General features: G+C 41.4%; 1 protein-coding gene across 1 annotated transcript in view; it reads left to right on the top strand.

Moving 5' to 3' along the window:
* The window catches only part of ATP8A2 (ATPase phospholipid transporting 8A2), a 330,956-nt gene that overhangs the window by 18,897 nt on the left and 288,666 nt on the right, over nt 1-23,393 (top strand). Inside the window, 3 exon segments of the mRNA XM_013962146.2 lie at nt 5,447-5,591; nt 21,758-21,857; nt 22,504-22,602. Of these exon segments, the coding sequence (XP_013817600.2) occupies nt 5,447-5,591; nt 21,758-21,857; nt 22,504-22,602 (344 nt within the window).

Genomic DNA, 23,393 nt, shown 5'->3' with positions numbered 1-23,393 from the left:
TACTTCTCTATCTTACTGCACAAGGTGCTAATCTGAGGGGTTTGATCTGACTGGGAATAGTCACCCTAATATTGAAATGCTAATGCAACCATTTAACTGTACTGACTTATGTTGTCCATTTTGTTAGTCTGTGGGCCTGGTGGCAAGCATTTGATTGTCTTGGTGTAAAAGCTTGGTTTTCAAGATGGCAAACAGTCTGCCTGGTTCCTAATTCCTGGATGAGGATAGAGATGGAGGGATAACTCTCAATTCCAGAGTTGCAAGTGTTTCCCTGATGATACTCCAGAGGGTGCCTGCATGTGCTATCTTTCATGTATGGTGCTGTGTCACAGTTACTTATTCTGGCACTAGAACTTGTCAAGACCTTTGTGTCGTCCTGGACTGAAGCCCCTGATGTTAGTGTTACAACCTGAAAAGACTTCAACTGCTTTTGCTTAAACCTCATACAAGCAAGACTGAGATGTCGTTTGCTCTTTAGATAATTCTTTGTCCTGGAACCTGATCAGTCACGGCTAGAGTAGAAGCTCAGTGGGAACCAAGCTTTCATGGAGGCCCTGGCAGCTAAGGAGTTCATGTCCTACATCTCCTGTGAGAGCATGCTATGCTCTACCTGTTTGAATTTTATCTTTATGCGTGTCAGATTGACTGTTAAGTGAATCGCTGTTGAACAGCGAAGGCAGTTGATGAAACAGTGCAAGATGGAATATATTTCAGGTAAATAAAACTAGCTTTAATGGTGAATTGTGAAGCTTGTCTTCATAAGAACTTGTTGACTATTCTTGAATGCAGAACTTCTCATCTGATGACCTCTTTGGTGCTCAGTGGATAGTTTAAGATAATCCTGTGAAAGATAATCTCGCAGGAAAGAGGTAACAAGTGTCAGTAAGTCTAGGATGGCTTGTTAAAAGTGAACTTTGTATTTTAGTACATGCAAAAATTCAAGCTTCTCTGCCACCTCTCTAAATATGGGTTTTCCTTGTTAGATGTTCAGTATGCTAACTTCTTGCTCTGAGACCAAGCCTGTAACAATACCACCATGTGTTCTTGTAAATGACAGCAAGTTTGGAGACTTGGTGAGGATGGCTTTTTCACTCTGAGTAAAGATATCTTTAAAATATGTCTTAATTGATAACTGCAACTTAATGCAGTTGGGGGAGGGGGCACACAAAGAACTCTGTATGACTGCTGTAACTTTGGCCTTTGAGTGTCTAAACTTAGTTTCAGTGTTTCTTTAGCTCGGTTCTTTCTCCTACTAGATCTTAGTCCTGCAAACATTCCGTGCAAAATCATGGGGATTGTTCCTGACGGTGGCACTTAGCATTGCTTTAGGTTCTTAACTTTACGCAGTGAAGCTTCTCTGAACTTCTCCATTGCAAAACTGTTTGTCATGGTTTGTGGTTCTGTTATGTTGGTGAGGTGCTTAATTGTGCTATTAACGCTTTTTACAAAACAGCAATTCAGCACCTCACCAAAAGGTAAGATAGGAACAGTAACTAGCTGGTTAATGAAAGAAAACTGATGTCTTTGCAGTAAGCTCTCTTGTGATTTCTGACACTTGGCAAGCTTTCAAAGTGACTAATCTATCCAAAAGCTGCAGAATTCATCATATTTTTATTTACTCAATCATAGAGCAGCGATAGTTATTGCTGAGCAGAGATTAAGGAGATGGATATATGTGGGAAATATCTTTTTTGCAGGATCAGTGAAGTAAGACTAAATTCTAATTCTTGCTTTTCAAGTGGTAACAAATGCAATCTGAATTTGTCAGGGCATGAAGTCTGGATTCTCTTAATGATGGAAGCTATAAAATCAAATTTTTCTTTTGACACTTTGTCAAACTTTATTCCAATTTTTCTTAGAAAATAAACTTGCTAAGTAGTATGAGAAAGAGTCCTAAAAAGAAACAACTCCTGTGCCTTAAAAAAAAGGGAGTTTGTAGCTGTAGTCTGACTCTTGGAACTCAAAGCACAGTGGGAAACAGTACTGGACTCCTGCAGTAAATGCCTAATGCCTCCAAGTTTAGGCTTTATGTACTAGACACTGTTTAAGTTCCAGAAATATAGGTAATAATCATGGTGCTTTACTAGCTCCTTACCTTTGCAGGCACCTATGGGTAGACTGGCTCAACAGTATCCCCTGAGTTTTTTGACTATGCCTGGTTGTCTGTCTTTCATTTGCTTTTTTGATGTTCTTTCTGCTGTACTCAGATCAAGACTCTTCAAGGTTTCTTTCCCACTCCTCTTCAGAAATGATCACGCTTAATGGCACTTTCTGTTCCTGTTCAATGATAGCTTTTGGCAGGGTACAAAAAGGAATTGTGGTTTGCTTTCTCCCTGAAGCCTTTCTCCCCAGGCTACCAAGCTGTGAGCAGTGTGTGGTGAAACTGGGAATGGATTTCCCTGATTTCCATGGAAGAAATCCTGGAAGAAGCAGGAAGACCACCAGCAGAGCTCGGGGGATACTAGCTGAGCTGAGCCGGATGACTGGTGTGTTTAAATAGTGGAGAGAGCTGCATTGTTAACGCAGTGTTAGCACACCAAATCTATACCATGTTATTCTTGTAGAACCTGGCTTCTATTATCAAATCGTCTTGACTTCTAAACCTTACACTTAAAATGTACTTACATTTGTCTGTATACTGGATGCAAGTGAGGGTAATACAGATTTAAGGTATCTATGTAATGTGAACATCAGAAATCTGATGGTGCTAAACAGATTGAATTCATAGGGTATGAGGAATAATGGTGTGGGATGATGGTCTATCATATTCCTTGAAGCATGAATTAATTTTACCCAAAAGAAATTGGGTAAGTTCTTGGGGAAATAAGAGAAGTGGAAGAAAAGCCTTCTTTGAGTTATAAGTTGGTCTTGCCTCAAGTGAATTCAATGAACCTCAGAAATTCCTTTGGATATAGCCGAGTAAACACTGGTGAACAAGAGCTGCTTGGAGTTCAGCCTTAGCTTCCAGTAGTTGGAGGTGGTCAAATCTGTGCTGTCTATATCCATAGTTCTGCAGCAGAAGTAAAGTTGCTTTCACATGGTTGAAGTGATGGTCCTCATGTGGTTGGGTTCCCCTTGAGGGGGATGCCTTCTGAAGGTGGTGCAGCCTCTGTGATTGCTGCCCACCAGGAACCCCTCACAAGCTCAAGACTGCTTAACCTTTCTGAACATGAGGAAGGAGACCAGCCACAGCAGGTAGCCTAGATCACTTGTGTCTACAGGTTCTGGGCGTGACTTGTGTGGTAACAGAGAGGAGGGACGTGGGTAGAAGGAATTCTTAATGGGGCAGGATTACTGGATAATCTTCCAAAATGAGGCTTATTCCAGTAAGAGTTGAGGCAGCTGGTCTGAGCAACTTCCAAAAGCGAAAACCCTCTTAATACAGTTGTTTCTAAATATGCATAAGTAGATTTTAAGGTACTTCAGGGTATCTAAAGGAAAAGGTAAATGCTGTTGTCTTTGGGGCACCTGTATTGGAGAGACAGCTGCCAAGAGCGCAGTGCGTTAAGTAAACCTAAATACCTGTGAACTTGACCATCTGTATTGACTTGGTTGATCCTTAAAATTGTGGGACAGCTTCCTGAAGCTTGACTGTGAAGAGTCCTAGTGAGGAGGAGGATTTCAGGTGTCAGGGGGAATTGTATGGAAAAAAATGAAACAAGGTCTTTGAAAGAACATAATTTTACAGCACGTTCATTCTAGAATAATTGCACTTCTGGAGCTTGACTAGGAAAACAGATGAAAGCTGCTTCCATGCACTTAATGCTCTTAAGAGTACTGTCTTTTGATCCCATTGATTTCATGTTGTGTAACTGCAATGGAGAAAGAACAGCGAGTATCCAGCAGTGCTCTTAGCCCTGTTTGAGGGGGACAATACCCACTCAGCAAGACTGTGATCCTCTGTGTTGTGGCAAGTTTCTTCAGACTGAGTAACCTCAGTATTACAATGGCATAGTCTTGCATAATGTATAGTCTTACAGATTTCATTTCTAAATTTGTCCTTTTTCACAGAGTAAATACTAGTAAGTTGGCTTATTCTTGCTGTCTGAATAGTGGCAACTGAAACTAAAGGAAAGAAATTAATTAGTTTCAGAGGTGTAAGTTTTGTTTAATGTATCCAGAGTATGAATTTGCAATGTGTATCTCTTGCCGAAGGCAAATGTGTGCTGTTGAAAGCATGTTAGTTTGTGTTAATTATACTAGCTTCATTGGCCAGCTACTAATACTGTAAAGTTTTTTTTGTTTTGTTTTGTTTTTTTGATACTGACACCTACTGCCATAAGAATGGGTAATGTTGCCCTCCAGTGGTTAACGGTTAGAGGATACGGAGTATTAGCAGTGCAAACAAAGAATCTTTCTGAAAGACTGGGATGTAAAAGCAGGACTTTAGCTTAGGCATGTAAGACCTGTGGGTTTTTTTAAATATATATTAAAAAAATTATTAAGATGTGAGAACTTAAGTATTTGTATTAAGTGAGTATTAGGAGTGCAGTTGTTTATCCCTCAATTGGAGTTGAATTCGGATCGACATAACAAAATTTTGGAGGGCTCTCCTCTGCTCCTTGAGAGCAAGTCCTTTCTGGCCTGTTTGATTTGCAGTTTATCGCAATATGCTGCGATATGTTTCTAGCTTTGCGCAGAAATCTGAAATAGCTGCTGGATTTGACCTTACGGTAGCTGTATCTCAATTTGATCTCGCAATAGATTTTCGAACAACCGTAAAACGAGACTTTTACTGGGCTCTTAGGAAAGAAGTTGCCCCGCTCCCCTGACGGCTGGAGCCGCTGCGCTGGGCTGCGAGTCCCCGGGCATCGCTCCCGGGGCTGCCGGCGGCAGGGAGCGAGGGAGGCAAGGAGGGGGCGGCCGGGGCCGCCGGCTCCGGGCCCGCGGAACCGCCGCCTCCGCTCGCCGGCGGGGCGGCGCGGTGCGGGGCGGCGGGGCCGGCGGCGGCGGGGCGGTGCGGGGCGGCGCGGTGCGGGGCGGCGGGGCCGGCGGCGGCGGTGCGGGGCGGCGCGGTGCGGGGCGGCGGTGCGGTGCGGGGCGGCGCGGGGCGGGGCGGCGGGGCCGGCGGCGGCGGGGCGCTGCCCGGGGCGGTGCGGGGCCGGCGCCGCCTCCCCGGGGCCGGGGGGGCCGGGGCCCGCCCGTGCTCTCGCCGCTGTCAGCTGGCTCCCGGCGCGCCCCGCTCCCCCCTCCCCGGCCCTGCATTATTTATCAGCCGGCGCCGCGGTAAACACCGGGGAGGGCTCTCCTGCTCCTGCCGGCGAGGCGAGGCGAGGCGCGGCGCTGCCCGGCTCGGCTCGGCTCGGCTCGGCCCGGCCCGGCCCGGCCCGGCCCGCGGGGGCTGCCGGTGGGCGCGGCGGGCCCGGCGCGGGGGAGGGAGGAGGGAAGGGGCCGGGCCGGGGGCTCGGTGCTGCGGGCCCCTCGCTGACCCCGCTCTCCCCCGCAGGACCCGTCTGTTCCCCCTCGGGCTATAAGAAGGCGGATGATGAGATGTCCGGAGCCACGTCCTCGGCGGATCTGGACGAGGCACCAGCCCGCACCATTTACGTGAACCAGCCCCAGCAGAGCAAGTTCCGTGACAACCAGGTCAGGTAGGGAGCTCTGCCCCCTTCTCCCCCTTCCTGGAGGCAGCGCCGGGGCCGGGGGAGCTGGGAGGGCTCCGGTCCCTCTCTGCTGCCTCCCATCCCTGCCTGGGCCTGGCTTCAGCACGGTAAGTTCTGCCTCTGGCCGGGGCAGCCGCGTCGGTGGCCGGACTGGGTGCTGGTGTCCGGCTTGCAGCCTGGGGAGAGGCGCAAGCGGGGAGCCGGCAGCAGCGAGGGCTAGGCCTTTTGTATCGTCAGCAGGGCGAGCAGGGAGCTCTGAGCTGCCTAGGTAAGGCGTATGGAAGGTCTTCACTTGTGGCACTAGCAAGGCTGTTGAACTTTGGGATAACAGGACCTAATTAGATGATCTTGGACACAAGACTTACCCCATTAAATCTAGTACAGAATGAGGACAGAATTAGCTAAGTGCCATGGAGTGTTTCCTCTTGAAAAGTAGTAACTTCCAGTCCTAAAAATGTCAAGACTGAATGTAATGTAAGAAAGTGCAGAATATGAAGGAAGAAAGGAAAAAGGAAGTCTAACAGGACAACAATAACCATGAAGTTTACAAGCTCGTGTCCCTGTGCATGCAAGGCAATGGTCAACTTGGTCTGTTTAATTGAAGACCAAAGGGGAATTTTCTTTAGTACCTTGAGAGGGGTGTGTGTGCGTGTGTGTATGTAAGATGTTGGCAGGTATAATTAATGCCATGTTATTGCAGTCTGGCAACCCAAGTAACACGTTTTGAAACAAAGAGTAAAAGGTATAAGACATGAGTGGTGGTGTTTTGGTTATCTAGGTGAACAGATGCTTTCTGTCATGACTAAGGAAGAGTGTTATCTAGCAGGCCTGCTGTTTGTTCATACAGATGTTTGGGTCACTGTTGAAAGAACAATTTACACAGTAAGTGCCTTTATGAAGGGAAAAAAACTGAAAATCCTCCTCAAATGACACTTTTCATTAGCTGTTTTATTATGTATTATCAAGGATGACTTCAAGAATATCTTCAGAAAGAATGATGGTGTTCTGGATAGTACAGTGACTTGTTTATTCAGGGTTTTCCTCACAACTTTGATTTATTTTATACTTGTCTGTGAAAATCTGTGGTTTAGGAGCAGTTAAAAGGTGCGGATTTTCATAGCGCATGCTTCCCCTCCCCTTCCTCTCTGAACTTGTTTGTGGGCTGCAAAATTAGCTGCTTCTTGAGGGGTGTGTGTGTGTGTACATACATATATGGGGTGTGTGTGTGTGTACATACATATATGGGGTGTGTGTGTGTGTACATACATATATACACACACACGTATATAATCTCCCCCCTTTGATAAATATTAGCTGCATTTGACAGGTCTCTATGAATGTAGCACTGGCACTGTTACTGCTTTTCAGAAAGAAATGAGGATGGAGGCTGGCAAAAGCTGTAGTATAGGTCTTCCTGAAGGAATTCTGTGATCTGGCTGGAGATAGTATGAAAAAAGTAGCCTGGCTTTTTGCCACTAGGAATCTTTCCTTATAGCCCTGTTGCCAACACCTGAACAAGCTGTTGTGTCCAACTTGCTGTCTGAGAGCCATCCTGTGGTAGCTGTAAGAGTTTAAGTAGCTTTTTGCATCTTATTTCAGGCAGTTTTGACCTCCCAGCTGGGGCAACCTGAGTCACGAGGAATATTGCTGTAATAGGGATGGGACAAAATGGAGGTAGCTATATGGTGGGAAAGCAGAGGTCACTTTCTGCTGACGAGGAATCTCTGCTCCTTGGTGTCATTTGGGGATTAGGGTCACTAATCGGGTTCATAGTGGGCTTCTGCTTAGTCAGAATGCTTTGACCTCTGTTTCCTACTACTTTTAAAAAGTGCAACAGGCTTTGGCTGTGCCCTCTGTATCCTCTAGAGTTAGCTTTCTTCCCCAGCTCAGTGGCAATGAAGGGAAAGGGTGACTTGTTTTCAAGATGCCTGACTAAGGGCACCTGCTGTGGAGTATGAAGGAAGGTTTATCTGCTCCTTTTGCTTATGTGTATTGGAGTTTCTCTTGGGGAATTCTGGTTCTGTATTGCTCCTTGAACTTTCCTACTTACTGTGTCCAGCTTCTGGCTTGCTCAGTGCCACTGGCTTTGAAGATGTATTGTCTCACAGGTAGCATCAGTTTACCACAGTGCCAAGTGTTGTAAGCAGATAAGTGCCTCTACATAAGGGATTGCAAAATTAAACTGAGGAAGATGATGAGACAGTTCTGGTTGCAGAGACGTGCTGTGACCTCAGCTTTCTGGCAATCATCAAGCCTTCTTTGAACAGCCATGTAGATCTGTGGATGTTCATAGGGAACTTTCCAAACCTTAGGGGGGCAGTGTGCAATGGCTCACTTTAAACTGAGCAAAATACAGCAAAAAGTGGTGATGTGGGGGGAAGGGGAGGTCAGTGATATAGCTTTTTCTTTGGATTGAAATGTGTGCTAAGCATCTTTAGCTATTTAAAGAATATTTCAGGACAGAGTTACTGTTAACAAAATTTAATTCCTAAGTTTGAGAGCAAAAGAAAATAGTGATATGTAACTTTTTTTTTAAGACAAGTTATGCAGAATTGACAATTCCCTCATACAACTTCTAAATGGTGTACAGTCCTGTTGCAGAAGCTAAATGGATGCTGATATGAGGTGAAGCACTAACACATCCAAAATTCTTAAAGTGAAAATGTGAGGATGTGGAGGGAAAAACTTCTCTATCATCCTTTCTCTCCCTAGACTACTTTTTGTACAAATAAGTGAGAGTAAATTGCAAGAGTTCGTAGAACAATAGTCAAATACTTTATTGCTGCATTTCAATTTTTTATAGCAAAGTATTTCAAACTCAGTGCTATGAACTCTTCTGTATATTGTAAGCCAGATTTAGTTTGGTCCTCTACTTGCATAGAAATGGCTATCACCATTTTCAGTTGTGCTGTAGCAGCAACAACTTTTTGTTGGAACAAAAAATATCTGCACTAGAAGCTGTTTTTATCTCTATTGTATGGAGTTTGAAAAAGTGTGTGTATGTGTAACTCTTTGGACCTCTTAACAAAAAGGTAAATGTTGTTCCATTTTCAGCTGAAGCATTTTAGAAGCTTTGAAATATGCAAAAATGGAAAAAAAAATTAAATACTTTGTCTAATATGGCTGTAGCTCTAATACTAAGTATACTGGCTTTTATGAAAGCAAACTAGTACCTATTTTGACTCTTTTTTAAATAAACAGATGCATATAAAAATATTCCTCTTAAAGTTAGTACAAAATTAAAAACAAGTACATGTTTTGAAAACTTCCAGTCAAACTTTGTACACAGCTTTATGCTACTTAGAGCCAATACTTATAATCTTGTACTCACTGGCATTGGATATACAGGGATCAGAGTCTGCTTTCATAAACCTAAGACATCCTTGGCTATAGACAATGTGAGTTAAGTAATTGGGCTGCCTATGGAGACTCCAGCCTGTATTTTCTATTTCTTTCAACGTGCTGTGGGAAAAGGCTTGCTTTGTTGCACTGCTTTAATATGCTCTCTTTTCTGTTTAACTTGAATGTGAAACATAAAATGATACTAAAATCATTAAGGTTCCCAAACTCTTTCACTGTTGGCTTGATTCAGCAATGACTGATCAGGATGGTTTGTACACTGGTTATGTAGATCAGGGCAGTGTGAAAATACCTGTTTAGCAGAAGTGCCAGTTTGGCTGGTAAGTAACAAAAATATTTCAAGTCACAGAATTAGAGTAGTTGGGGTTGGAAGGGACCTCTGGAGATCATCTGGTCCAACCACCCTGTTCAAGGTGTGTCGGCTAGAACAGGTTGCCCATGACCATATTCATCTCTAAGGATGGAGAGTCCACAACCTCTCTGAGAAACGTTCCAGCTTTCAGCTGCTCTCACAGTGGAAGAAGTGTGTTTCTATGTTCAGATGAAGTTTTATGTGCTTCAGTTTTGTGACTTGTCCTGTCACTGGGCACCCCTGAAAAGAGCCTTGCTCTGTTGACTGTACACCCTCCCATCAGGTATTTGTAAATGTGGATAAGATCCCCATTCAGCCTTCTCTTTGCTGGGCTGAACAGTTCCAGCTCTCAGCCTCTCATCATATAACAGATGCTCTAGTCCCTTCATCATCTTTGTGGCCATTTGCTGGACTCACTGCAGTATGTCTGTGTCTGTTTTGTACTGGGAAGCCCAGAACTGGACACAACACTCCAGGTGTGGCCTCCTCAGTGCTGAGTAGAAAGGAAGGATCACTTCCCTTTATCTGCTGGTGACAGTACACCTAATGCAGCCCAGGATGCTGTTAACCTTCTTTGCCGCAAGGATGCGTTGCTGACTCATGTTCAGCTTGTTGTCCACTAGGACCCCCAGGTCCTTCTCTGCGAGGCTGCTCTCCAGCTGGTCAGCCCCCAGCATTTACTGGTGCATGGGGTCGTTCCTCCCTGGGTGCAGGACTTGGCATTCCCCTTTACTGAACTTTATTCAGTTCCTGTCTGTCCATTTCTCCAGCCTGTCAAGGTCACTCTGACTGGTAGTACAACAGTGTGGTGTATCAGCCACTCCTCCCAGTTTTGTATCATCAGCAAACTTGTTGAGGGTGCACTCTGTCCCATCATCCAGGTCATTAATGAAGTATGCTGGCATATAACTATGTGCCAACAGTATTGGCCCTGGTATCTACCCCTGGGGTACACCACTAGTGAGTGGCCTACAGCTGGACTTTGTACTGCTGATCACAACCCTTCGAGCCTGGGAGTTCAGCCAATTCTCAGTCCACCTCACTGTCAACTTACCTAGCTCCTACTTTATCAGCTCATCCATAAGGATGTTGTGGGAGACAGTGTCAAAGGACAAAGACTTACTTAAACTGAGATAAACATCTGCTTTCCCGTAATCCATCCATCAAGCCAGTCATCTTGTTGTAGAAGGCTATTGGGTTAGTTAGGCATGATTTCCCCTCCCCCTTGTAAAACCACTCTGACTACTCAGAATCACCCTCCTATCCTTCATGTGTCTGAAAATGGTACCTAGGCTTAGTTGATCTGTCACCTTCCCAGGGATCAAGGTGAGTCTGACCATCATGTAGTTGCCCAGAACCTCCTCCTTGCCCCCCTTGAAGATAGAGGTGACATATGCTCTCTTCCAGTCCTCAGGAACCTATCTTGATCACCATGACCTTTAAAAGTCAAAGCTAAGTTTGGTTGGTTGTTTAAACCATTAACTCTTTATTACTTATGTTGATCTTATTATGTGGTTGCCTGCACTCAAAAGAAGTACTTTTTTTTTTTAATTTGAAAATAAACCTGTCTAGTGCCCTCTAAAAGCACAGGGGTACAGAAGGGGCACGATGGTAGCAGTTTGAATGCAACAGCAATACTTCTGAGTTCACTAGACTATTGGAATGAATATTTTTCCTAGTATATCTCCAGTGGCATGTGGAAGACTGGTTTACTCTGCTTCACAAAGCAAGAATGTTCTACAGGGCTGGCTTTGGTGTAAATATAATTCCTTAATATCCCTTATTAATATAGGAATAAACTCTGATTTCATTGGCTCTTCAGTGGCTTATACTGAGAATACAGTCTAACCCTGTACTAGAAAGTTCTAGTACATACTGTAAATATGTGTTTTATGTTGATATGAAAACAATTGGAAGTTCTCCTGGTTTTTTTTTTGTTTTTTTTTTAAATGTGGGAAGCATAACAGTGTAATAGTGTAAAGGACATTATCTGCAATTGTCCTTAAATATTCTAAATACATTACTATTGCTATTATTATTATCCTTTTTGTAATACTAATATTTTTAGGCCTGATAGTGCATCCTGGTGCAAGTCTAATTACAGCCAAGTCAGGACTACAGGTTCAGCCTCAGTATGTGGCTTATGGCAGTTGAGGGGAGGAAACAGCAATCGATAAAGGCAAAATGCTACTCAATGCTTTTAGTGGATCTTGAATCCAAAAATCTCCCTGAAAAATTTCTTGTAAGAGCAGAATTTAGTGACTTGATGTATTAGGGAGGTGAGGTTCCAAAAGGCTCATTCTGGTATCCAGAAAACCTTATGCTCGGAGGCCTGACTGCCTTCCATACAGGCACAATTTAAATTGTGCTAGAAAAGATAATAGGTAAGAAGCTTTCAGGTTTTTACTCCTCTTAAACTGTACAGGGACTTAAAACTCAAGCAGACCTGTGAGATGCCTCGCTTTAAAGGCAGAGACACCAGCACAAGGAATTTAACACTGAAAACTGCAACAAGTCTTCTAGGAGAGCTGCAAGTCCTGTATTAAACAAGTTGCTTGTCCGTAGACTGTTCCATCAGCTTCTCTTCTTGGCAACAAGAAGTTGTGGGCACAGTCTGGATTACTCTTTAATTCCACCTGTATAGCAATGCATTTTGCTTCATTTAATGCACTTTCTTAGCCTTTAAATGGCTATTGTAGAAACCACTTGCACTTGTGATTCATGGCAGTGTGGAATGTGTGGGGAGCTTCTTGCTGGCACTCAGAGTGGTTACCTGCTATTGAAAGGGAGAGTTGCTGGTATCAATAGCCAATTAGTATTGACCCATGTTACACAAACATCCAAAGCAGTGTTCACTGTCATTTGTGGCTGAAAATGTAAATGGTCAAGTCTGTTATACGTAGGTGCATTTATCTGCACTTACGCTGTGGATTAGCATTCCTCTTGCACTAAGATGTTCCTTTGCCCTTTGGGTTAAACTGCTTCTATTTATGTTTGATTCTACTGTTGTTCTTATAGTCCAGACACAGTGGCCATTTGTAGTGGTGTTTGTATTACTTTTGGAAGTCTTTTCTGTTGTCGTGTGAACAGATTGCATACTGTAGAAAAGCATTTTGGAATTTTTCAAAGAAGCAATGTATTACCATATTTTGAATGGTACCAGTGGTAAAAAAGTAATTGCATATTAAACTAATCCTCTGCTAACTTTAAGGTCTGGGTAGATATTTCTAACTGAAAAGAAAAATATTCAGCAATGCTGCATGCTTCTGGTAAATCCAGCAAATATTTAGTTATCCTGCAGTGCAGGTGTTCCTGATAACTAAAATCTATCCCAATGCAGAAAGCTTGGGAACAGCTGTAGAGGAAACGCTTTAGCTGTTAAAACTCCCTGAAAGTCACTGGTATTGTATGCCTCTTGATGTCACGTTTCCAGATTGTGCCAAGGTGTTTGAAGCTGCTGTATCATTGTTCTTAGTGGGCTGCTACATGTCCGGAGCCCAGGACAAGTTAAGAAATAGTTGAGTTCTGCCTGGATGCCTGGGGGTGGGATGGGGGGACAGATGCAAGGTAGCTTTAGTGCTCCTCCACCTGCTGCATGCTGAGCTCGCTGGCATCTTCAGATTGGTTATTCTCGGCACTGTGGTGGATTTCGTGTATCAGCAGTAGCAAAACAGCAGGAGAATTAAAATGGGTCTTTTTCTCCCTTCAGATAAATTCGGTATTTAAGAGAGACTTTCAGACACTGGAGCCAAAGCTTAAATGCAGTCTGACTTCATACAAACAAAGCTGCTTTCCCACAAATTTGTTGAGTAAATGTTGGCCTGTATTCAGCAATAGGTAGTCATTTATGACTGCGTTTCTACTTATTCTTCCACAGTTAGTGATCTCTGTCCACAGAAACATGTGCACAGGAAGAGTCTGAATTTTCTTAGTTTCTTTTTTGTGTGTGTGGTTTTCCTCTGAATGAGGATGGAGTCAAAGGAGGTGTGTCCTTCAAGACTGACGTAGGTGGCATGTGCAGTAAATTATATTTTCTGAAGTCTACCACTGGTGCTGTTAGTGTTTCAGTTCTTCTGCTTACAGCTGTAGGTAGTCTGCTGCTGTGTGCTACAGACCTCACTCTTGACTGGTGTCAGTGGATTTTGGTCCACATGACAAACACTTAAAAAGCTGATTATGAATTGCTGTTGGACTACTGTCTGTACAAAGGGATAGAAGAGTAAGAAATTCTTGATGTTGACAGAAATACAGTGCTCTAGAACTGTAACGACTGTTTTCCATATCATTTCTGTGGACTGTAAAGGTACTCAGTTTTGAAAGAATTGTAAGTATTCATCTCCCCCTCTCCCCCGCCTAACACAAGAATAGTAGCTGCTTTAACTGGTGGTGGGGACACTTTCAGTTATTGGCTTTAAAACTAACGTTGGCCCTCCAACTTCTAGATAGCCTATGTTTTATAGCTAGCTAATTCTTACTAATGAGATTTGATTTAATATTTTTCAGTCATTTTCATATCGACAGTTTGTGTTTAGTGTGAAGCCTGTTTTGTGTTTGCATGGTAACTGAATGTATTGTTAAACTTCCTTTATTGGACAGTAGTATTTCTAGGTTAACTGTTCCAGCCAGCTCTATTTTATTGAATTCTACTTGCCAGCAGGGCTGCTGAGAAGTGAGGGCGTATATTTGTGTAGTGGTGACCTGGCAATATTGGAGGGTGCTGAAACAATATCATGCCTACAAGCTTTTCGTTCTGCTTCCTAAACATGCTTTGTCAATATATTTGTGATTGAAAAATAGCCAGCAGTATGTTCCCCTTTCTGTAGGGACTGCATGAATAGAGAACAAATGGAAAGGGCTTTTCTGTTGGCATGCTTTAGAAAAAGCCTCCAGAGTGTACAGGATTTGGATGCTATCACTTCTATTAAATGCGTCTATGAGGTCTTGTTAAACTGAACATGAACAGTCATCCTAAATGCCTGTTTTGTATTAAGACTGCCCTAAGCACTGCCATAGGAGGCCTTCCTGCTGGAAGAAGAATACTTACTTTGGAACACTGATTACATTACATTAATTAGTTTTTAAAGTATTTTACTGCCTAAATATGGCAAAACTCTTGTTTCAACAGCATCAAACTCCTGTTGATGCTGGAGTAATCTGCACAAGGTACCATAGGTTAGGAATTTGGAGGGGAGGAATCATTAGGTGGATAAGAGTTATCCTATTGAGCTAGAGAGTAATGGGATTGTTGTGCTTCAGTGGACAACAGTCCATAATGCATTTTTTATGTACTTTTGTCTTAATGGTCTATGCAAAGTTGACAGCCAAGGTGAAACACTTTAGGATAAGCTTATTGCTGATGCGGCTCTTGAGACAGTGCAAGTAGCTCAGCCAAGCTGGATTATAAACCTTAATATCTTGCTCCTGGAGTAGAACGTGTGCATTTGGTTGAATAACGCTACTTGCTAGTAGAAGCAAATGTAATCAATGAATATTATATTTATTATCTTCCCTTTTTTATTAGGCTTTGATTAGATATAGATTACAGTATAATATTCTTGCATTATTATTCTATAATCATATTGAGAGGTCTGCACTAAATTAAGCTTCTCCTTGTGTAAAATACTCTTATGTGTTGTAATCTCCAGTTGAGAACTGTCTGCTTCTCTATTTTAGTCTAATGTTTGTGAGGTGTTGCATCTCACTTAAAACAAACTGTTCTTTAGAAAAACTTGGCTTTATTACAGCAGAACCTAAGCATCCTGGCCCACAACACATTAGTGGAAGTTGACTCTCGGGGGAGTTACTATGGGCTGACTTGATTTGTCCTGAATTTTTTTTTTTTAAAGTTAGTATGAAATGGTCTTTTTCTCCTCGAATCACAAGATGTGAGAAAGGACTTCTGAGCAATCTTACTCAATCTGCCCTAGAAAGTAAGGGGACAAACAAGTCTTCCAGAACATAGGGTGGTGCCTTTAGTAACTTCCATTGCAAGCCCATCTTATAAATATAGTAATCCTTGCACTAAGGGAGAGGTGGGGAAGTGATGAGGTCCTTAAGACTAATACCATCCCACTGGTAAGAGTGTTCGCAATGTACTGGGCACTGCAATTTGGAGCTGCTCAAAGTATTTTCTGTGCACTGCCAAAGTTCAAGTGGCTTAATCCTAATACATCTGAATACTCCTAACCAGTTTCACTGTCCATGTTGGTAATCTAGGACAAGGGATTTATCCCTTTTACAGTAGTGCAACAGCTCTGTTGGAAACTTTCAGGGCTTGAGGTTTCAGCAGCTAGGCAGAAGAATGTCCTTTCAACTAAGTTATGAACTGTTTTAACAATACGTAAACTTCTTGTATGTGCCAGATGTCATTGTACCTATAGAGAAACTGTAGAGGGCAGTGCAGGAAAAAGCAGCAAAACAAAACAGTCACTTGGACTCTGGACAGTGGTTACTCCCAGATTTGAGACTCATGTGATAGCTCTTGGTTCTTTGCCTTGCTTTGGTCAGGTGCTTCAGCTTTAAGCAATATCATCTGCATAGGATTGAAGTCTTGCACTTCAGTGCTCCTTTTGCAGTCTATTTTGATCTGAGCTCAATGTCTGTCTCTCCAACTGTCTAGAGTGTTTAAGCACCACATATCCTTTTCTTAGCTGATAGTAGTGTACAGACCACCATACAGTACAGTGAAACCTAATGCAACTTTAGTCTTAAGGATTTGTTTGACAGAACTAGATTTCTCTTTAGAGATTAGAATGGGTTGCATTTGTCCACAGATTTAAGTAGCTGCCTGCTATGGTGAACTAATGCTGTGGTTGTTTAGGGCATAATTTTCAGTCAACCAATAATCATTGCATAGGCATATAAGCAGTTGATCCTTATATAAGCCTTCGTAGTATTTTCTTGGGGAATTTGTAAATGGCTGATTTTATCTGTCTTTAATCTGTTTCATGATCAAATTACAGCATCTTCTATATATGCAAGGGGTTAAGTGATCTTACTGTTTCACTGCAATGGCTGGAGCTTGTTCATGACATCGAGACTTACAACAACCGAACTAATACTCTGTGTGGTAGAACTGTGTTTTGGTGAGATGCTCTGTATGAATGAGCATTCTCTATACCTAGCACTATAATTGCATATTGTTTTTTACTTTAATGTACTTAAATGTCACTTGAAGTACATAATGCTTGCTGCTGTGCCTCGTGCAGCAATGGTGACTGTCTGGAGGTAGCCTGTGTTAATACTGCTTCTGCACTTAAGAGCTAATGCTCCTTTGAAGCTGATCTTGTCATTAAAAGAAATGTCATGTGCCTGAAGGACATTAGTGTGCACGCAGCTGCCCTGAAGACAAAGTGTTTGAGCCCTTAGTTCAAGCAAATCTTGTGTGTTGTTTTTTTAAAATTTTTTTTCCTCCTCTGTAGCAGAAAATCTAACCTTTTGTATGTGTTAATGGAAACAAAACCTGCTTGGTGAGAGAAGAGTTCAAGTCCTCAGTGTTCATTCTAATTACTCAGCCCTTCCAGTATGATTCACATTTGTGCCTGGCTTTCTTAAGATTTGTTTCTGTAAATTGTAGCCCCAAAATACCAGCTGATATTTATTTCTCCAGTGCATGTAGTCTTTTCAAAGATTGATTCCTAGACTTTGTATGTACGTAGTACCTCATTTGCTACTACAGCTTTTCACCCCTCCCTTAAATTATTTTGTATGTTTTAACTAAAGATCATCATATACAGTGGAAGTATTGATTAGGAAGTTATATATGGGCTATGGAATCAGCATGTCAGATCTATCACTTTGGCTACTTTCTCTTGCTCTGTAAGCAAAAATTGTAACTCAAGGATTCTGCAGCTTGAGTTGTTTGTGCGTTTACTCTTGAATACTTTTGAAATACTGGAGTTGAACTCAAGTGAAGCAAATGCCTAATGCAACAACACAAGTATTGGTCTCAGCAGTGTATGTGGGACTTCCTGATTTGTAGACAAGAGCAGTATTCAGGAGACTTAAAACTAGATGTTCTAGTTATGTACCATGATGGAAGCCATAACTGGTGTTTGGGTGACGTTGCTGAAGACTTGCACTGGCTCCCTGGTATGGACATGTGTTAAAAGCACTGAAATCAAACAATACTCTGAGCCCTCAGCTCTCATATTGGAGAGTAACTCAAGTATGAGAACCGCAGAGTGGATAGCTGTAAGTGAATGCTAACTAGGAAAGGGCAGTTTGTCATACTTGCCTCCCCTGGAGAAATAAGGTGCATCTCAAGAAGGTCCTATTTTTCACAATATAACAAGGTTCAATTTGTGTCTTAAAGAGCTGTCAAATAGTTTAATAAAATTCTCGATGAAGGAGTGGAGCTGCTAAATGTCTGACTTGGAAAATGTAGAGCCATACTCAGCTGCGTATTGCCAGCATACATACCCTTCTCGAGGAAGCAACCTTTTTGACTCTGTTACCAGAGGCTTTTGTTGCTCATTAAAGTATCATTAGATAGAGGAAAGCTTCACTTTGAAGTATTTTGGGAAGGGGGGGAGGGGAAATAGGGAAAATTGCAGGTATGGGAGTTGTCATTACAAAATTCCAAGTTAACAAATGGGAAACTATACTGCAAAACTACTCTTTGAGTTTCTTGGCTTATAGTTTTTTGGTAGTGTTTTATGAATATTATCAAAATGACTAATCATTGGTACTTCAGTAGCATGGTAATGAGTGAAGATATGTGAATGACATTAATTTGCTCAAATTACACAGTGGTTGCTTTTAGAAAATCTCTGTGCATTGTTGTAGAAAAAGTGGGGCCAGATTCTGCTTTCAGCTGTACTGATCTGTATCCAAACTAATTTAATGGGTTTTGGAGTTCCTCCTGATTTATACAGTGGTATAACTTGAAACATAACTTCCATCTTTCATCATTTTCATCTGAATTGAGTTGCACACAGATCTCCTTTTGATATTTGGATATCTGTTTAAATATCAAACTCCGTAGTTAAGCAGGGTTTGTACAGTCAACAGCTGTTGCTTTTGAAAATGCCAGTTATAGTTCTTTGGTTTCCTGCATGTGCTCCCCTTCTGCCCCGCCACAACCGGTTCTGTGAACTGCAGACCCGATGTCCCTGGGTTGGCTACCAGGCATTTCTTGGAAGATAAGATGGCACTGACCAGAGCTGGTTGGGGACTAACCTTTGCAGGTGTTCATCTTCTTTTAGTGACCAAAGTTTTGCTGCAAATGAGCTGCATAAAGTTTCTACCTCCTCACCTGTAGATTGTAGTGGCTCTGTTTGAGCTTTGATTATGCTGAAGAGTCACCTACAATGTGTGTGTCTGTTAAGAGGAAGCACGTTGCTTTCGTATTCGCAGTTATTGTATTTGCCCTTTGGAGAGCTGCTCTTCAGAGCTCGATTCAGCAAATAAACTAATACTCCTGCCCAGCTTAGATTTTCATAAGGAGCTTTCTTTTTAAATAATAATGCACACCTGCTTTTTATAAGAACATGTGATTACTGTTCCTGGTGTGCATGGCAACAGCTGAATATGCCTCTGTCTAATTGGAGCCATGCCTGTTTTTTTGTAAGCATCTGTCATGTTACTTAGGTAACAAACTGCATGACTGGAGGGACTAGTATGTATAAAGTTCATTCAAAAGAAAGCCTTATTGTGTTGGCATTAACACAGTTGTCAGAGTAGGAATATTGTTTTGACCCTAGTTACACTTAGAAGTTAGTAAATAGTAGAACACTGTTAATAAGTTGTTTCAGCTTGGTTGCAGTCAGAGCTCAATTCCTCCTCTAATGTAATCCTAGCAAACTCCATGGGTGTACCATTTTGATGTACAACATGAACACATTTTTTGTATTATTCTGTTTCTTCTTCTGTAGCTCAGTGGTCTGTAAAACATTATATGTGGCTGGGATGCAGAATTTGAGGGAACTTTGAAATCTGCCAACTCTGGGTTTCTGATTAGTTGGTGCTGCTTGGGGACTTCTGTGGTAGGTCTAAACTGTTAACATGGTTAACCCCCACCCTCCCCTTTTTTGTAGTAAGATGCAAGAGCTCTGCTGAGACTTCTGCATGTTTGTTTATGCTGTGTATTATAGGAGGGTTATATTACACTTGGGACTAAGCAAATGTGACTTAAAACTAAAAAAAAGCTTTCAATTTTAGTTTGAAGAAGCTAATAGCATTTCAAAGCATTAACTTACAGTACTTTTATTGTAAAAATGAAGACATTATATGCTTTCAATCTGAATGCATGTTTTCATTCAAACAAATCAGGTAGCATGGACTTACTGTTGAATTCTGACCACTTCAACTTTCTTTGAAGTATCACATTGAGTACATTAATATATGATTTTGCTGAGTGTTAGTAGCAATAGGATGTCTATAGCCTGTAATACTAGAAATGTTGTTATGCTGTCTTTTGTTTTCTTTCTTTCTAGACATTCTGTTAAAGTAATAACTGACTTGCACAGAGTCTGGCAGGGGTCTTTAATTATTTGAAGAGGAAACCAGATGAAACTGAAATATAACCAGACCAGCCTAATAAGATAGGATCTTTCTTGATCATCTTGTTTAACTTACCCCACTGTGGTTCTACTCCAAAAATAGAGCTTCGCATAACACTGTGTGCCATATTGTGACTTGTTACCATTCTAGTCTGAGGCAGATGAAGCTGAATCTCACTAGATGGCTTAGGCCTGGGGATAGGCAAAACAAGAGGGAGAGGAAAGGGATTAAAGCAAATAAATAAAAGGTCTTGGAGACTGCCATTCTCTAACCTTGTACGTAGACAGAGAATCCCCTTGACCTGAAGTGCCTGTGGATTAAGGGTGTAGTAAGAATTTTATGCATAGCAATCAATTAATTGGGAAAGGTAGCTCATATAAATAAAACACTTGATTATATCTGTTTTTCATTATTTGTGAATGGTAATGCCATGGATTTCAACTGATCTGAAAGCCATACTGGTGGGAGAGAACTGAAAAAGCTTTCCACAGAGGGCCAGTCTTAATCCCAAAAGTGCCAAGAGCACCATTCTGAACTTGGATATGATAGCATCTTGCCTGTGTGACAGCATCTTACTGTGTTACTAGTGCTTCAGGAAACAATTCAGCCTCTCTTCAAAAGAGTATTTTTGGATCCTCTGGTCACTAGGAATGCAAGTCGTCTTTTTTTTTTTTTTTTTTTTAAATAAAAATCTTTGATGCAGGTTGTCCAACTGTAGTAGAACTTACCAGAGTTCGGGGATGAAAGTCGTACTGCAGCTGCAAACACTTTAAGAACAAAGTTCCAACTTATGCTGGTGCTCAGTAGTTAACAATGAGGAGGGTGCTGTGGTAATTCAGTGGGGGGTGCGAAAAAGGAGAGTTGCTTCTCTTCGCTGCAGTAATGCCCTTCAGAACACCTTCTCTGGCTGATCCAGGGGAGATGTCATAGCTCTCTCATTGGTTAGAGTAATTCTAGTTTTATTCTAGCAAATAATCCTCTTTCCCATATAATGGGACACTACATGCTATGGATAGACCTGGTCAATCATGCTGCTCGGACAGCACAAGAAGGTTCATCATGCTGCAGAACCTGCATCAAGAAGGCATGTAGATCACTGGAATGTAAATAATGGGCTTGGAGAGTGAGGACTTGTGTAATAGCTAGTCTTAATCTCATTTTAGGTTGGTTTTGGTAATGTATAAGCCATTCCCATGTAGTCATGGCTCTATTGTAAAACTAAATGGGTAAATGTTCTTGTCATTTTGATATTTATTCTGAAGTTCTATCCGGATATATCACAATAACCATTGCTGGATTTCTTGTAAGAGACAAGAAATCGTATAGCTTGTTGAGACCAGTTATTGCAGTATATTTTTGTGTTAAGGTAGTTGAAATATGAATATAATGGCGCTGCAAAATAGCCAGAAAAGATTATTCTGAAAGTGTGCATATTCTTCTTATGGTCTAGTATTCATAACTGAACATGCTTCTGAACTGTGAAAAGGGACATTTTAAAAAGGCACTATAGAATTTCTAACTTCTCCCCTGTTCAATTGAGCCCACCCTAACACACTTAAGTTTCAGGCTATGATGAGGGATAAGCATTTGATTAAATGCTTCGAAGTGATTGAGCTGAAGCATTACATGCTGATGGTGCTGAAGTTTGGGCTGATACCAAATTTTGTCATCTGATACTTCATCCAATAGTAAAGGTAGAGTGGAACTGTCAGCCTTTAGGTCTACTGTGTGATAACCTCTTCTGTTCTGTACAGCTCTTCCTTATAGCACAGATAACTTGTCATTTCCTCCGTATTTCTGTGCTTGTGTTTACTGTATGGTCTTTGAACTATTTATAACACCGGCTTTAGAAGCCTAACTTAAAGTTGTCTGCCATAGTCCCTGCATGATGTTCAGCTGGAGTGCTTAGAAATAAAACCTTTCTTCTTCTAACCGGCAGCACAGCCAAGTACAGTGTGGTGACATTTCTACCTCGATTCCTGTATGAGCAGATAAGAAAAGCTGCAAATGCATTCTTCCTCTTCGTTGCCTTACTGCAGGTATAGTCTTATTGTTTTGCCTTTATTATAAAATGAAAAACTGTCATACAGTATAACAGTTATTTGAATCTCAGTGTTCAACTGCAAAGAAGTAGATGTACTTAAGAATATGTTAAATAGTAATATTAATGAGTTGTATGCTTTTAAAAGATAGGCAATTCATTTTACCACTGTGATTAGAAGGTATATGGAAGGTTTTTTAATATATTTCCTAAAATCAAATTGTTTATTTTTCTTAATAAGTAAATACAAATAACATAGTACCATAAAATATGAAGCTATTGACCATACTGAAAAATAGCATGTACAGTTTCTTGTGAAACTGCTGGTTGTTCAGATAGTGTAGATGTTCACCTAGAATCAATGATTTACATCAGTTGAATGCTTTGCTTAGGGAGAGAGGAGAAACAAAGAATAAAAGGCCTGTAGAACAATTTCATTTTCTTGCTTTACAGTGGCAGTTTTTTCAAATCTGCCTAGAGCTCTGACATCTCTTATTTGGGTGTGTATGTTAGCCTATGAGGCACAAATTGGAATTCAAGCTCTACCTTCTCTCTTGTCCAAGCTTTTCATAAAAATTCTAAATTTGCTGGAAACTTACTTTAAATAAAAGTAAATAATGGATTTTTTTTTTTCCTGTTCACAGCAAATTCCTGATGTCTCTCCAACAGGAAGATATACCACCTTGGTGCCATTGCTATTTATTTTAACTATTGCTGGCATCAAAGAAATTATAGAAGACTATGTGAGTATGGAGTATTGGGGGAGGTAGTGCTAAAGACAGAAAAAGGGCTAAAAATACTGGAGCTCCACAAAGCTGTGCATCTCTCTCTTACTGTGTATCAAGTCATTGCTGAACAATTACAAAATGCCCTTTTGACTTTCAAAGTCGCTGACTTAACTAGAATTTCTATAGCATGCTGAGGTAAATTAGGCATCTTCCATTACAGATATATGGCAAACAAGAAAGTCATGTGGAAACACTTTATTGAAAGCCAGAACACTTCCTCCTACCTCTTCAGGAGTTGTTTACTAGTGCTTTCATTAGAAAGGCCTGGTTAGGAGGACATGGTCATTTTAGTGACACTGTACAGTCCTGACAGAAAAGTGAACTTTGCTAGTCTTCAAAACTGAAAAAGCATTTTAGAATTGAGCAAACTGTTTTGGAGAAAACCTATATTAAGCTTTTTAGATACTGTTTATAATAAACAGGTCTTTCTGCTATGCAAAGTCCTGATGAATAAATTAACTTTGAATTGCAGTTAAAACAAATAGCATGCAGAATGTATATTCCACCTTTAGTCTAGGTATGCCAGCATTCACTGTTCCTCGTTTCAGTTTTGGAGACTGGTTTTTGTTTTCTCTTGATCCAAGTCTGAGTTTGATTTCCAACATAGGGACTCTCATTTTAAAGTTGCCTTTTTTCCCTCCTTTTATAAATCTCTGGGTTTAGATGATTTATGTGTGGGTTTTCTTTTTTGAAATCTAACGTAAAGGCAGAAAGGACTTCATGCATCATCTTGCAGTTTGTCATGT

This window comes from Apteryx mantelli, chromosome 1, assembly GCF_036417845.1.
Source record: "Apteryx mantelli isolate bAptMan1 chromosome 1, bAptMan1.hap1, whole genome shotgun sequence".
Lineage (NCBI taxonomy): Eukaryota > Metazoa > Chordata > Aves > Apterygiformes > Apterygidae > Apteryx > Apteryx mantelli.
Note: the sequence above shows the minus strand (reverse complement) of the source record. Positions and strands in the feature narration are given on the sequence as shown.